Source organism: Bidens hawaiensis, unplaced genomic scaffold (genome assembly GCF_021521415.1).
Source record: "Bidens hawaiensis isolate Kalapana, Puna unplaced genomic scaffold, B.hawaiensis_p1.1 tig00024027_1, whole genome shotgun sequence".
Classification (NCBI taxonomy): Eukaryota; Viridiplantae; Streptophyta; class Magnoliopsida; order Asterales; family Asteraceae; genus Bidens; species Bidens hawaiensis.
This window is the reverse complement of record NW_027493788.1, coordinates 242,321-255,098: the sequence shown is the minus strand read 5'-3', so window position 1 is coordinate 255,098 and position 12,778 is coordinate 242,321. Positions and strand designations below refer to the sequence as shown.

The 12,778-nt window shown below is 34.8% G+C and overlaps 1 protein-coding gene across 1 annotated transcript; it reads left to right on the top strand.

Moving 5' to 3' along the window:
* The first annotated feature begins 2,544 nt into the window (after positions 1-2,544).
* LOC143568622 (N6-adenosine-methyltransferase non-catalytic subunit MTB-like) lies at positions 2,545-6,482 on the top strand. Its single transcript, XM_077054732.1, has 6 exons — positions 2,545-4,626; positions 4,726-4,809; positions 4,904-5,008; positions 5,087-5,195; positions 5,286-5,437; positions 6,024-6,482. The coding sequence occupies exons 1-6, from the start codon at positions 2,554-2,556 to the stop codon at positions 6,462-6,464; spliced, it is 2,964 nt and encodes a 987-aa protein (XP_076910847.1). The 5' UTR covers positions 2,545-2,553; the 3' UTR covers positions 6,465-6,482.
* Positions 6,483-12,778: the final 6,296 nt, after the last annotated feature.

Here is a 12,778-nt window from a genome sequence, read left to right as displayed (position 1 = left end):
CTATTTCTTTTCATCCTTCCATGTAGGGTGGAAATTTTTCTTATTTCCTTAAGATAAGATGCTTTCTTTTTATTATCTTATTTTTCTCATTACTTGTCTTTGTAATTATTTTTAATCCTTTAACTTTCAAAGTTGGCAACTTTAGCCCAAAATAAGTATGAGTTGTTCCTAGATGTTCAGTCGCTGCCTGACCACCACCACCTGATCGCCACCACCGTCGCCGCCACCCTACCATCGTCATCACTACCAATGCTACCACCGCCACCCCCACCACCACCACCCCTGCCGCCTAACCGCCACCACCACCAACGTCGCCACCACCATTTTCGTCGTTAGAGCTATCACCACCATCGTCGCCATTCTAGTTTTTTTTAAATATATTTTGAGACATAAGTGTTTTTATTATTTCTATTTCATTCTTACAATTTTTTTTATACCAGACAACATTAAATAATTATTCATTTCATTCTCATAGGTTAACCAAACAAGAAAAATGAATGGTAATGATCAATTTCATTCCGTTGTCCATTTCATTCCTTAAATTCATTTCATCAACCCCATTTTATTTTCTTTCCATTATCTCTTTCACCTTACATCACCTCCACTACCCACCACAACCGAAGAATATATATATGAAAAACATATATATATATTTAATGTTTACCCTAATTATACAATAACTAGCTTGATTTAGTGGCAAAGTGATACAACTCCCAACCAAAAAGTTGTAGGTTCTAGTTTCACTTTGAGACATTTTTAAGCTTATTTTTAATAAAAAGTTTTTACACAACCTAAATCATAATCAATAATCCCATTGAAAAAAATAATTTTTGAAACCAAACAAAAAACAATTTATATGAGGCCTAATTTTTTTTTTCTTACATTATTTTGTTACTCATTATGGTCTACTAGTCTTTTTATTTCAGCTCGCCCGAGTAATATAAATTCTCGAAGAAGGCTCTGCCGCCACCGTTATCACCACCACCACCAACCATCATCATTGACCATTGCCACCGTTGCCCACCACCACCACCTCATCATTACCGCTTGCTGCCACCACTACCAACTACCATCACCATCACTTACTACCATGCTTATTTTATTGAAAAATTGGATGTGAATAATCCAAACTATTAATAATTGGCTAATAATAATCCTTACTAACAATCTAACTAATGATAATTCCAACTTTCAACTTTGTAACTAATAACAATACAGAATATTAGCCTTGCTAAATTTGATGACGTGGCACATGATCCATTATATCTAATTTATTTGTGTATTTCATTTCCTCGCAAATTCCATACCGAATAAAGTATTTCATGTAAATTCAACAATACTAAATAAACATTTTGGTTTTAGATCTTAAAAAAAAGTATTTAATGTTTAATAATTAACAAAACAATAATAATAATAATAATAATAATAATAATAATAATAATAATAATAATAAAATTCAATGGATGGTTGGAGTTGGTGATATTACATGAAAACGGCTAAACTAAACCCTAAATAACTTCCTTCCTTCCTTCCTTCCTTCCTTCACTCTGTGTTATCTTCTATCGTATAATGAATAATACAAATTAATCCCCCGGACTAGACTTGACAAAAACAGAAGATCCATTCGCCCCCAATTCTTCAATCCTTCAATTCAATTTGCATAACCAAACAAGCTTCTTCAAAGGTACGTATCAATCATTACTCTTCCGTACTTGCCCTGCATTCTTCAATCTCATTGATTCAATTTCTAGATTCTAGGGTTAGGTTTAACTAATTATTCCTCACGGCAATTAGAGGATTGATGAATTAGTTGAATACGCTAGGGTTTCTAATTGATTAGCATGTATGTTCAATTTGGTTTTGATTATTGAATTTGTGCATAGGGTTGGTTACTGTCGGTTGGATCTTACTTACTTGGATCAAATACCAAACTTATTATCCACTCTTCCAAACTTTGATCTTTACACTCTACTTTCTGAGGCATCAACTTACATATTTAATTGAAGAAATTTATATTTTAATAATAATAATAATAATAGTAGGTTTACTTATTGATCTTCGAATTCGAGTTATCCGCCTTACATTTTTTCTTCTTCTAGACGTATATGCTTTCGTATTTTATAATATAACTCCTTGATAGTGATTCGTTCATACCAGGTTCTGTTTTTCACTTGCAAAAGGTACATTTTTTATGGATTTATAAGAGACTTTGTTCAAATTCTTAGATGAGAGTGATTGTTTTACTTTTAGGTTGTTTTGATAATAATAATTACAGTGGGTTTACTTACTGATCTCAGACTTTGAGTTAATGTACCTTTTTTCTAGAAATAATTGCTTTCTTATTTTCGAACTCTTTCAGAGTGATTAGTTCTTACCTGGTTCTATTTTCACTTGTAAAAGGTACATTTTTATGGGTATATAAGAGAGTTGATTTGAATTCCGAGATGGAAGAGATTCATTTACTGTTAGATTGTTTTACTTTCAAATGACCTTTTCAACGTGTTGTTGTAATGTTTTTGCTCTGTGTTGTACTGTAGATTGAAGATATAATTAATGGGCTCACCTGAACGTGTAAAGGGTCATGTGAAAAGGGATACAGAAGATAGTTCAGGTGGCAGAGATGATGAATCATGGGAAGCAGATGAGAGAAGAAAACGGAGGTCTGGAAAGTCAAAGCAATCGGGAAGTGGAGAGGAAAACGAAGGAGTTGAAAATACTGGAAGAAAGGAGAAAAGCGAGAGCAGAAAGAGGCAAACTGGTGCCAGCAAGGCGGTTAGTGAGGAGGATGATTATGAGTCACGGAAAGAATCACGATCTAAACAAATGAAAAAGAAACATGAAGAGAGTGCTTTGGAGTCGTTAAGCAGTTGGTATCAAGACGGGGACGGTGAAAAACGACATGATGGTGGAGAAAGAAGTGAGAGAAGAAAGTCAACTTCTAAGTTGAGTACCCGTGAGAGTTCTCAAAGCAAAAGTAAGGTTAAAGATGAAAGAGTTCATGATGTAGAGTTGCAGGAAAAAGATTCAAGAAAGGAAGGTAGGAATCCAAGAAAAAGATGGGATGATGCAAATAATGCTAATAAGATAGATGAAAGTAATAACCTTAAGCACCATGAAAGGGATGAAAAAAGAAGTGAAATTGACAAGAATAAAAATAATGGTAGTCCAACTAATCATGGTGATGTGCCAGCTGAAAGATCTTATAATGCTGATGAGGATGGTGGCACACGGACAAGGGACCGGGGTAAAAAAGACATTGACCGCGATCGCGACCGTGACCGCTCTACAAGGTCTAGAACACCTGAGAGGAGTACAAGACGCCATCATGAAAGTGAGTACAGTGAAATGGATTCAGACAAAAGTGGTAGTTACAGAAGGAAGAATCTAGAAACTGACAGTTATAGGGATGAAAGATCACGAGGAAGAGATGACAGTTGGAAAAGAAGGCAAGAAACAAAAGATGGTGATGCCCCTTATGACTACACTCGCGATTGGGAGTCACCGTCACAAAGACGTGGTCGTGATCGTGATCGGGTTGAACCGGAAAGGAATATGGGCCGGGTTAGTGGTAGAAAAGACGGGAACAGAACCTATGATGTGATAGAGATTGAAACTAAATCTTATGATGTCAATGAGCAATCTGATATTAAACCAGTGCCGAATGATGATGATCAATCTGTTGAAGATTCAAAAGATCGATATGGAGATGATAGAAACATGGAAGATGTGGATGGCGGGAAAAGTAAAGGACAACGTGGTAATTTTCCCAATCGTCCAGGTGGCGGCTGGCAAGGACAATCCTCAAGTAATAACAGAATGGGGAGAGGAGGAAGGGTACGTCCCACTGGGAGAGACGGTCAACAAGTCAACATGCAAGTGCCAATGATGGGTTCGCCTTTTGGACCACTTGCTATGCCACCACCTGGCGGCATGCAACCACTTACTCCCACCATGTCACCCGGTCCAGGCGGTCCTCCCATGTCTCCAGCTGTCTTTATCCCACCATTTTCTCCACCTGTTGTTTGGCCCGGAGTGCCACCTGGTCTGACAGGTGTCGTGCCACCTGGCGGGCCGTCAGGCCCTATATTCCCTCCAAATATCGCGACCCCACAAAATCCTGCTATGTTTTTCAACCAACCGGGACCTGTAAGAGGAATGCCTCCAAACATACTGGGTCCTGGATTCAACCCACTAGGACCCATGGGTCGTGGGCAGCAACCGGACCCGAAGGGACCTGGCGGGTGGGTCCCGCCTAGAAACAATGGGCCGCCCGGTAAAGCTCCGTCTAGAGGAGAACAAAACGATTATTCTCAAAACTTTGTTGACACGGGCATGCGACCCCAGAATTTTATTAGGGAGTTAGAACTCACTAGTGTTGTTGAAGATTATCCAAAGCTTAGGGAGCTTATACAGAAAAAAGATGAAATTGTTGCTAACTCTGCTTCTGCCCCTATGTATTACAAGTGTGATCTTCGTGAGCAAGTTTTATCACCCGAGTTTTTTGGCACCAAGTTTGATGTTATTCTTGTGGACCCACCTTGGGAGGAGTATGTTCATCGGGCTCCTGGTGTTACTGATCATATGGATTATTGGACTTTTGAGGAAATTATGAATCTCAAGATCGAGGTAGTTTTATTAATTGTCACTATTATATCTCCTTTTCTTTTTTCTTATTTTCTTAAAGAACATAAACATTTTGCTTATTAATTATTTATCTCACTGCAGGCAATAGCAGACACACCATGCTTTGTTTTCCTCTGGGTTGGTGATGGAGTTGGCCTTGAACAGGGCCGGCAATGTCTTAAAAAGGTCAAAACGGAACCATTTTTAAAAAAAGTTTACAGCTTTTTATATTTTGATTATTAAACCTTCAATCGTGTTTTCTTTTATTGTATTATTGCAGTGGGGATTCCGTAGGTGTGAGGATATATGTTGGGTGAAAACCAACAAAACCAATGCGACACCTGGATTGCGCCATGATTCACATACTTTATTTCAGCGTTCAAAGGTTAGCTATTTTGTTCCCTTCATTATAATGTTATATATAAAATATTGATTACAAATTTATTTTTTTATATTTGTTAAGGAGCATTGTTTGATGGGCATAAAAGGAACCGTTAGACGCAGCACTGATGGTCACATAATACATGCCAACATTGATACCGATGTAATAATAGCCGAGGAGCCTCCATACGGTCAGTATTTTAGATATCTGTTACTTATAAATCATAAACTATTTTACTTAGCATGCATGGTAAAGCTGAATTTTATAAATTGAAATGCAGGCTCTACTGCAAAACCAGAAGATATGTACCGAATTATCGAGCATTTTTCACTTGGTCGACGTAGGCTTGAGCTTTTTGGTGAAGACCATAATATACGAGCCGGATGGTTGACTGTCGGTAAAGACTTGTCTTCTTCAAATTTCAATGCCGAGGTACTTTCTTTTTAAATGCTTTTTGTGCTTAAAATGAGTAAAGAAATACAATGATGAAAGATGTCTACTCCTGATATAATAATCAAAAGAGTTGAATAAGATTACTGAGTAGAGATCGATTTATGATCTTTAATCCTTAACAATTAGCATCGACTTTACCATCTACCATGGAAAAAGTCAAAAGGAGCCATCAATCTTGGTCAACCAAATTTGCTCATAGTTAAAAATAAACGGGTCAAACGGAAGCCATATTGTTGGTGATAGACGGGTTAGGGTCAAAACACATATTTTTGGTACGGGTCAGGTTGGGTTGGGTTGACCCGGTACACATTTTGTTAATTCCCTTTTATACAGATAATTTTGTTGTAAATTATATCATCATCATCATCATCATCATACTATTAATTTACAAGTTGTAAACCATTTTCTTTTCAACTGTTTTTTTTTTGCTCATTTGACTATGGCTACATATCAAATATATCTGCAATTGACCCATTCAAAAGTTTCATGGGTCAAAATGTCATAAGAAATTAAGAGCAATAGAATAAATGATATAATAACATATATTCTTCTTTTGAAACTGTAGGCGTATATTCGCAATTTTGCGGATAAGGACGGGAAAGTGTGGCAAGGAGGCGGGGGAAGAAACCCGCCTCCAGAAACAGGTCATCTGGTGCTGACTACTCCTGATATTGAAGCTCTGAGGCCAAAATCACCAATGAAAAACCAACTTCAGATGCAACAGCAGGCTCAACAGTCAAATAATACCATCTCTCTTACCCCAGGTGGCGGTGGTAACAAGAGGCCAGGTAGCAACGACCCGTTGATCCACAATGGACCAGGAATGAACCAAGAAGGATCTAGCTCCAACATCTCTGGTCTGTGGGGGCCTCCGATGGGTGGTGTTATGGGTGGTCCGAATGAAGGGTTTTTTGATAATATGTATGGGTATAATGGTCCTTTTGGACCCATGGGTGGCGAGTTCATGGATTTTGAAACTCAGAGAGCCATGAACAATATGATGTAGCTTAAAACAATTTTTAAATCTTATTGTTAATCTTGTATTCATTTGAGTGATTTATTTAGATCTGACCAAGGAAATTCAAAGTAGAAATCTTGGGAAGATCATCACAAAAGATCTTTGAGTGTGTTAAGAAATGAGAAAGAAGATGGTACACTTGAATTGTATTATTTAAGTGCTTATTGCTTGAGTCGGGTAGGACCTTTCAGTCAAGTGCCTTGCATATTGGATCACTCCAGTGCGGCACGAAGCCGCTGATGCTGAGTCGGCTCCTATGCCGCTAGCTATGTATGCCCTGCTTGGTCCCCCGAATGGCATAATTGGGAGATTGATTCCTCGATCTTCAAAGAAAACTGACTCCTTTCGCTGCCTCTGCCTCTCCTCTGGTTTAGAACCCCCAAATCCACAATGACAATGATTGCTTCAAGGTCTCCACAAAAAAGTTAGCCTGTCTGCCTGCAAGGCCCAATCGAAGCAGATTGTCCCCGACCTAGTCAAAGTATGTGGTAACTTTTTGTAGGCATTATTAGTGTTTGCGCTAGCAATCTTTGCGACCGCGACCACGTTGTACCCAGCAGAACGTTTTTTAAAATCACATTGACTTGGAACAATTTTGAGTGCTATTAAAATTTGTTAAATACTTATAGAAGAAATTGCATTTGGAGATTGAGTAGACCTGCATTACTGACCAGACACGTGGTGTCTGATTCACACTCATGGCCCGAACCTGCTTGGTCCTAGAGGTGCAAAAAAACCCAAACTCGGAACTGAACTTGAAAAAAAACCCGGAATCGGTTATTTTATACCCGGATTTTTAATACCCGAACCCGTGCCCGACCCGGATAGGGTATGCATTTAAGTACCAAAACCAGAACTCGGGACCGGAATTTGTACCCGGTAATACCCGAAAACCTGAACCGGTTCCATACTCAGAATCGGGTTTTTTAAATACCCGAAACCGGATTTTTCAAATACCCGATCTTTACCCAATATTACCTGAAAAACACCCGGAAAAATAATCCTAAAAGGTGCAACCCCTTAAAAATCCAACATATACCCGAAAAATACTTAAAAAAAGCTCGAAAAAAGCCGAAAATAGGAGGTTTTCTTTTAACCCGAAAATAGGGTGTTTTATAATACCCGGTTCTATACCCGACCAGACCCGGTACATAGGATATGGCTTTTAGAGACAATACCCGGACCCGAACCAGGTATTGCCAGTACCCGGTCATACCCGAACCCGGTTCAATACCCAAAACTATGTATTTGAAAACCCGATTTGTGAACCTGTACTTGGTCCGTTGACCTGATCCCACCAACGGAACATGCTGGTTCTTGGTAGGCCGTTTAGGGTTAAAACAGTGTGGGTCGTCGGCGGGCCTGCTCGGTTGATTCAAAATGAAGCGGTTCGTTGACGGGCGGGTCAGGTGGAAACGCTGCGGGTCATTTGCATGCCGGGTTCAGTCGGGTCAAAACGTTGACCCGACCTAACTCGGACCGCTGACCCTGGAGGTTACGGGCAGGGAGACTAGGTTGAGTCGAGAGACTATGGATTGACGGACCGGGTCGAGATCTTGGTGGTCGACAATAGGTTGTTTGCGACATTGGTGATCGGTCGAAAATTTCAATGATTTTACATTTTTACTTGAATTCCTCAACATGTTGGAAGGATTTTGAATTAGTTTAGTGAAAGGAACTAGGTTAGATCTCGTGTTACACACGGGCAGAAAATCAACCATTGGATCATGTTAATCAATGGTTGACATTTAAAATTACCAAAAATCGACATAGTTTTTTAAAATTGTTCTTTCACCATAATTTGTATTGCAACATGTCAAAAATCTTTGGTTCTCACCATTCATAGGAAACTTCTTATTTGTATTTGAACCATTTTCTATATATATATATATATATATATATATATAGGGGTGGGATCCAGTGAAAACTCCTATTAAAGAGAAAAACTTAAAAACTCCTAAAAAACTATTTTTAACTTTTTTTTAATTTTTTTTAAGTTTATTTTTTTTCCAGTATTCTTATATGTTATTATTGGTTCAAAAAAAAAAAACTCTTGTCGGTAACCTCGTCGGTGTAGTGCAAATGCGTAATAGTGTGCATTGCATATATGCAAAAGGGTTTGTATTGCATAGAATACAACACTATTGTACATATTTGATACACACTATTGTGTATATACAATATAAGACAAATACGCACATCGAATACACATTAGTAAGTATGTGTAATACAACATTAACGCACATATGCACTACATCGACTTTTATTTTATTATTTTTTTTTTCATATAATACAACACTACACAACATATACAATACACAAATATTGAATATGTGCAATTAAACACTATTAAACTTAAAAATACATAGTAATACACATGTGTAATACGACGGTATCGCACAGTAATACGTATGTGCATTACAACGGATTTTTTTATATATTTTTTATTTTTTTATTTATTTTTTATTTTTTTCGAGCAAAGGGTAAGAAAATATAAGAATAATGACAAAAACAGAATTTTAAAAATATTTTTTTTATTTTAATTAAAAATACTTCTTTAAGAGTTTTTAAGTTTTCTCTTGATCCTCTCCCTATATATATATATATACGATTTGGTTCTTTTCAGAAGTATTTTTAGGGCGAGAAGTGCGAGAAGTTATCAGAACCAATCATAATTTTTCTTCTTATTTATTTAATTATTAATTATACGGGTATGTTAGTCAAGTGAACAATTTTCTTTTTGTGGTAACTATTAATTACTATTAGTAAGTTACAAAACAGAATATTGAAACTTAAATTTTATTAGAATATTAACCTTTACTTACTTTATTTTGTTTGTTTGATGACACATATATCTTACATGAATTTTTAATAACTATTATAAAATTATCGAAATTATCATATATATTCCAATTATATGAAACTCATACGTACGCCATACACTTTATGAATGTATATATTTACATAATTACATAGGCATGTACATACGTAGGCACGTAGGTACCTATGCACGTAGGGGCGTACGTACGTAGGCATGTAGGTATATCCGCACCTAGGGACGTAGGTAGGTACGCACCTGCGTATGTATGTGTGTATGTGCGTACGTAGGGGCGTACACACGTAGGGACGTAGGTACATACATACCTACGTATGTATGTGTGTACGTACGTACCTACACTTCATATGGATACAAGTGGTTTTTTACCAGTTTCTTCACTGCACATCTGCAAATAACAAGATATTCATCATCCATAAGATTAGATGAAACATTTGTAATCTTTCAAAATGATAGTACACCAAAAGTATTAAATGATTTTCAAAGAGAGATTTAGTTGTGGCTTTAACGGGAAGACTTAATTAACTAGTTAATTAATTATGAGTTACACATTTGTTTTTAATAATGGTAAATAAAAAGTACTAACATACCCATTTTGGTATTAAAGTTCATTAAAACGGTGAAAATAAATTACAAAAGTGCCATTTTGAGTAATGACCATTGATCAAACAAAATCAATGGATGAGATTCACTTCTCGCACTTCTCGCTATAATATCATTTCTCTTAAGATCCATTCCCTATATATATATATGTATATATATAGATATATATATATATATATCACTGGTTTTGATCAAATACAAATGAAATTAACGTGCTAATTGTGAGAATCAAGTAGAGTAATAATGTAATTACTCTATGATGTAATTACATAATTACTCTACTTGTATATGTAATTACTCTACTTGATTCTCACAATTAGCACGTTAATTTCATTTGTATATTCCCTATACACACACACTGGCTTTTATCCCGCGCATTACGAGGTTGTTTTACATTATTCGTTTCTAATATTTATATATTTTTTTGGATTTTAATTTTATTTATTGTAAGGAAGCTAATAATATACTTAGGATTTAATGATAAAAGAGTTTTACAAATAAATGAGATGTTATAACCCGGTTTAAAATATATGTGGGTTTGATGAGACCCATGACCCGCTTATTTTTTTTATTATAAAATTGTTTCTTAATTATAAAAAATATCTTTTATATTTAATCGGATATTAATTTTTAGTATATCCCTATTTTATAAAATTTTTTCATATCAAATATTTGGTGATATCGATTTTTAGTTTAATGATATGTTATAACTCGTCTAAGGGCTATCTGGGTTTGGTAAGACCCAAACCCGTGAATTCAGGTAAAATGCATGAGAAGCCTTCTTTTACAAATAAAACAATTTGGTGGCTTGAGAGAATATAGGAAGCAACCAGAAAGTTTTTAAATGTTTCGTTTTTATATATATTTGATATATATATATATATATATATATATATATATATATATATATAGGGAGAGGATTAAAAGAGAACTTCTTCTTAAAGAGAGAACTAGGGAACTAATAAAAAATAATTTTAATTTAATTAATTTTTTTTTAAGTTTTTTATTCTTTCTCCTTCTTATATGTTGTCATTTTTCACTAGAAAAAAAAATTGATATAGTGCACTAGTGTGTATTTTGATATGTGCAGTAGCGTTGAATATCATATATGCAATTACTTGTATTGTATACGTAAAAGATCGATATAGTGCATTCGTAATTAGTGTTGCACTACGTATATGCGATAGTGTGTATTACATACAATTATTAGTGTTGTGTTTGCATATATTCAATAGTGTGTATTGTATAATGCAATTGTGTTTTATGCAATAAAACACTATTGTCTATATGGAATACACATTAGTGCACATATACACTATATCGACAGTTTTTTTTGAAACAATATCATCTTATTAGAAGAGAAAAAAAAATCATAAAATATTTTTTTAAAAAAAGTTAAAAATAATTCTTTATTAGTTATTTAGTTCTTTTTTTAAGAGGAGTTCTCTCTAGATCCCACCCATATTATTAAAAAATAATAATTACAGATTGATAATGTTTCCATATATAATATAGCACACTTGATGATTATACCCCTGGAGTGTTATATAGTATTAAAATAAAACACACAGCCTACAAAACACACTTTCCATCTAGATTATCAGATCACAAATCTAACGCACCAGATTAATTCTTACACTTTTTAGACACACTCCACTTCTTATTATAACTCCACCTTATATATATATATATATATATTCTTACACTTTTTAGACACACTCCACTTCTTATTATAACTCCACCTTATATATATATATATATATATATATATATATATATATATATATATATAAGGTGGAGTTATAATAAGAAGTGGAGTGTGTCTAAAAAGTGTAAGAATTAATCTGGTGCGTTAGATTTGTGATCTGATAATCTAGATGGAAAGTGTGTTTTGTAGGCTGTGTGTTTTATTTTAATACTATATAACACTCCAGGGGTATAATCATCAAGTGTGCTATATTATATATGGAAACATTATCAATCTGTAATTATTATTTTTTAATCAAAATGTAAAACACAACACCAAAAACATTACAAGATATATAACAGCGTGTTTTAAATCAAAATAACCAAAATTAAAAAAAATCAATCAATCAATCAATCAATCAATCATGCCCAGTAAAATCCCACCAACAGCAAAGCTATAAGTAGGGTCTGGGGAGGGTGGGATATAGGCACACCGTACCTCTATCCAAAATTAAAAAAAATACCAGATTTTAATCCAAATTTAAAACTCAACACCAAGAACACCAAGAAATAAAACACACTAGCTTGAAGCCTTGAACATCATAACCAACGTTAATAAACAAGATATATTACGTTGTGTTTTTAAATCAAATAATAATCAAAATTGATGAACAAAAATACACTTTGTCCATAAACAAAAACACAATGTTCTTTATCCATAACCAATCATCTACACCACTATTCTCTCATTCAATCAACATATCTTCACTTCACACTCCCTCGATCCAAAAAACAAAAAAATTTCAACAAAATTCACAATTAAGAAACTTTAAAGCAAATCATTTAACAAAATTTAAACGCTAATAACTTTAAAGCTGCAACAAAATAAAACTACATAGCATTTCTTTAATAGTCATGAAAGTATAATATAACTATATTCATAAAATAATTACATATATTTGACAAGGAGGCAAGAGGAGCAAAATTTACCTTTGACAGAATAAAACTAAAATTGGAGTTTCATTATCATCGTTGTCCTTCAATCAAATTTCGTCTTTATGTTTTCAAAATTGGAATTAAATGGTAACTTTTTTAATTCTTTGCAACAGCTCTGCCTTTTCTTCTTCTCTATCTTCTTCAACATGTCATGTCACTTCTAAAATTCCTGTAACTAGAT

Bases quoted from the DNA above. Each gene is read 5' to 3' on its own strand.
- LOC143568622 (XM_077054732.1), top strand. From the start codon at position 2,554: ATGGGCTCACCTGAACGTGTAAAGGGTCATGTGAAAAGGGATACAGAA. The intron at 4,627-4,725 runs GTAGTTTTATTA...ATCTCACTGCAG, and splicing joins TTATGAATCTCAAGATCGAG to GCAATAGCAGACACACCATG. The intron at 5,009-5,086 runs GTTAGCTATTTT...ATATTTGTTAAG, and splicing joins CTTTATTTCAGCGTTCAAAG to GAGCATTGTTTGATGGGCAT.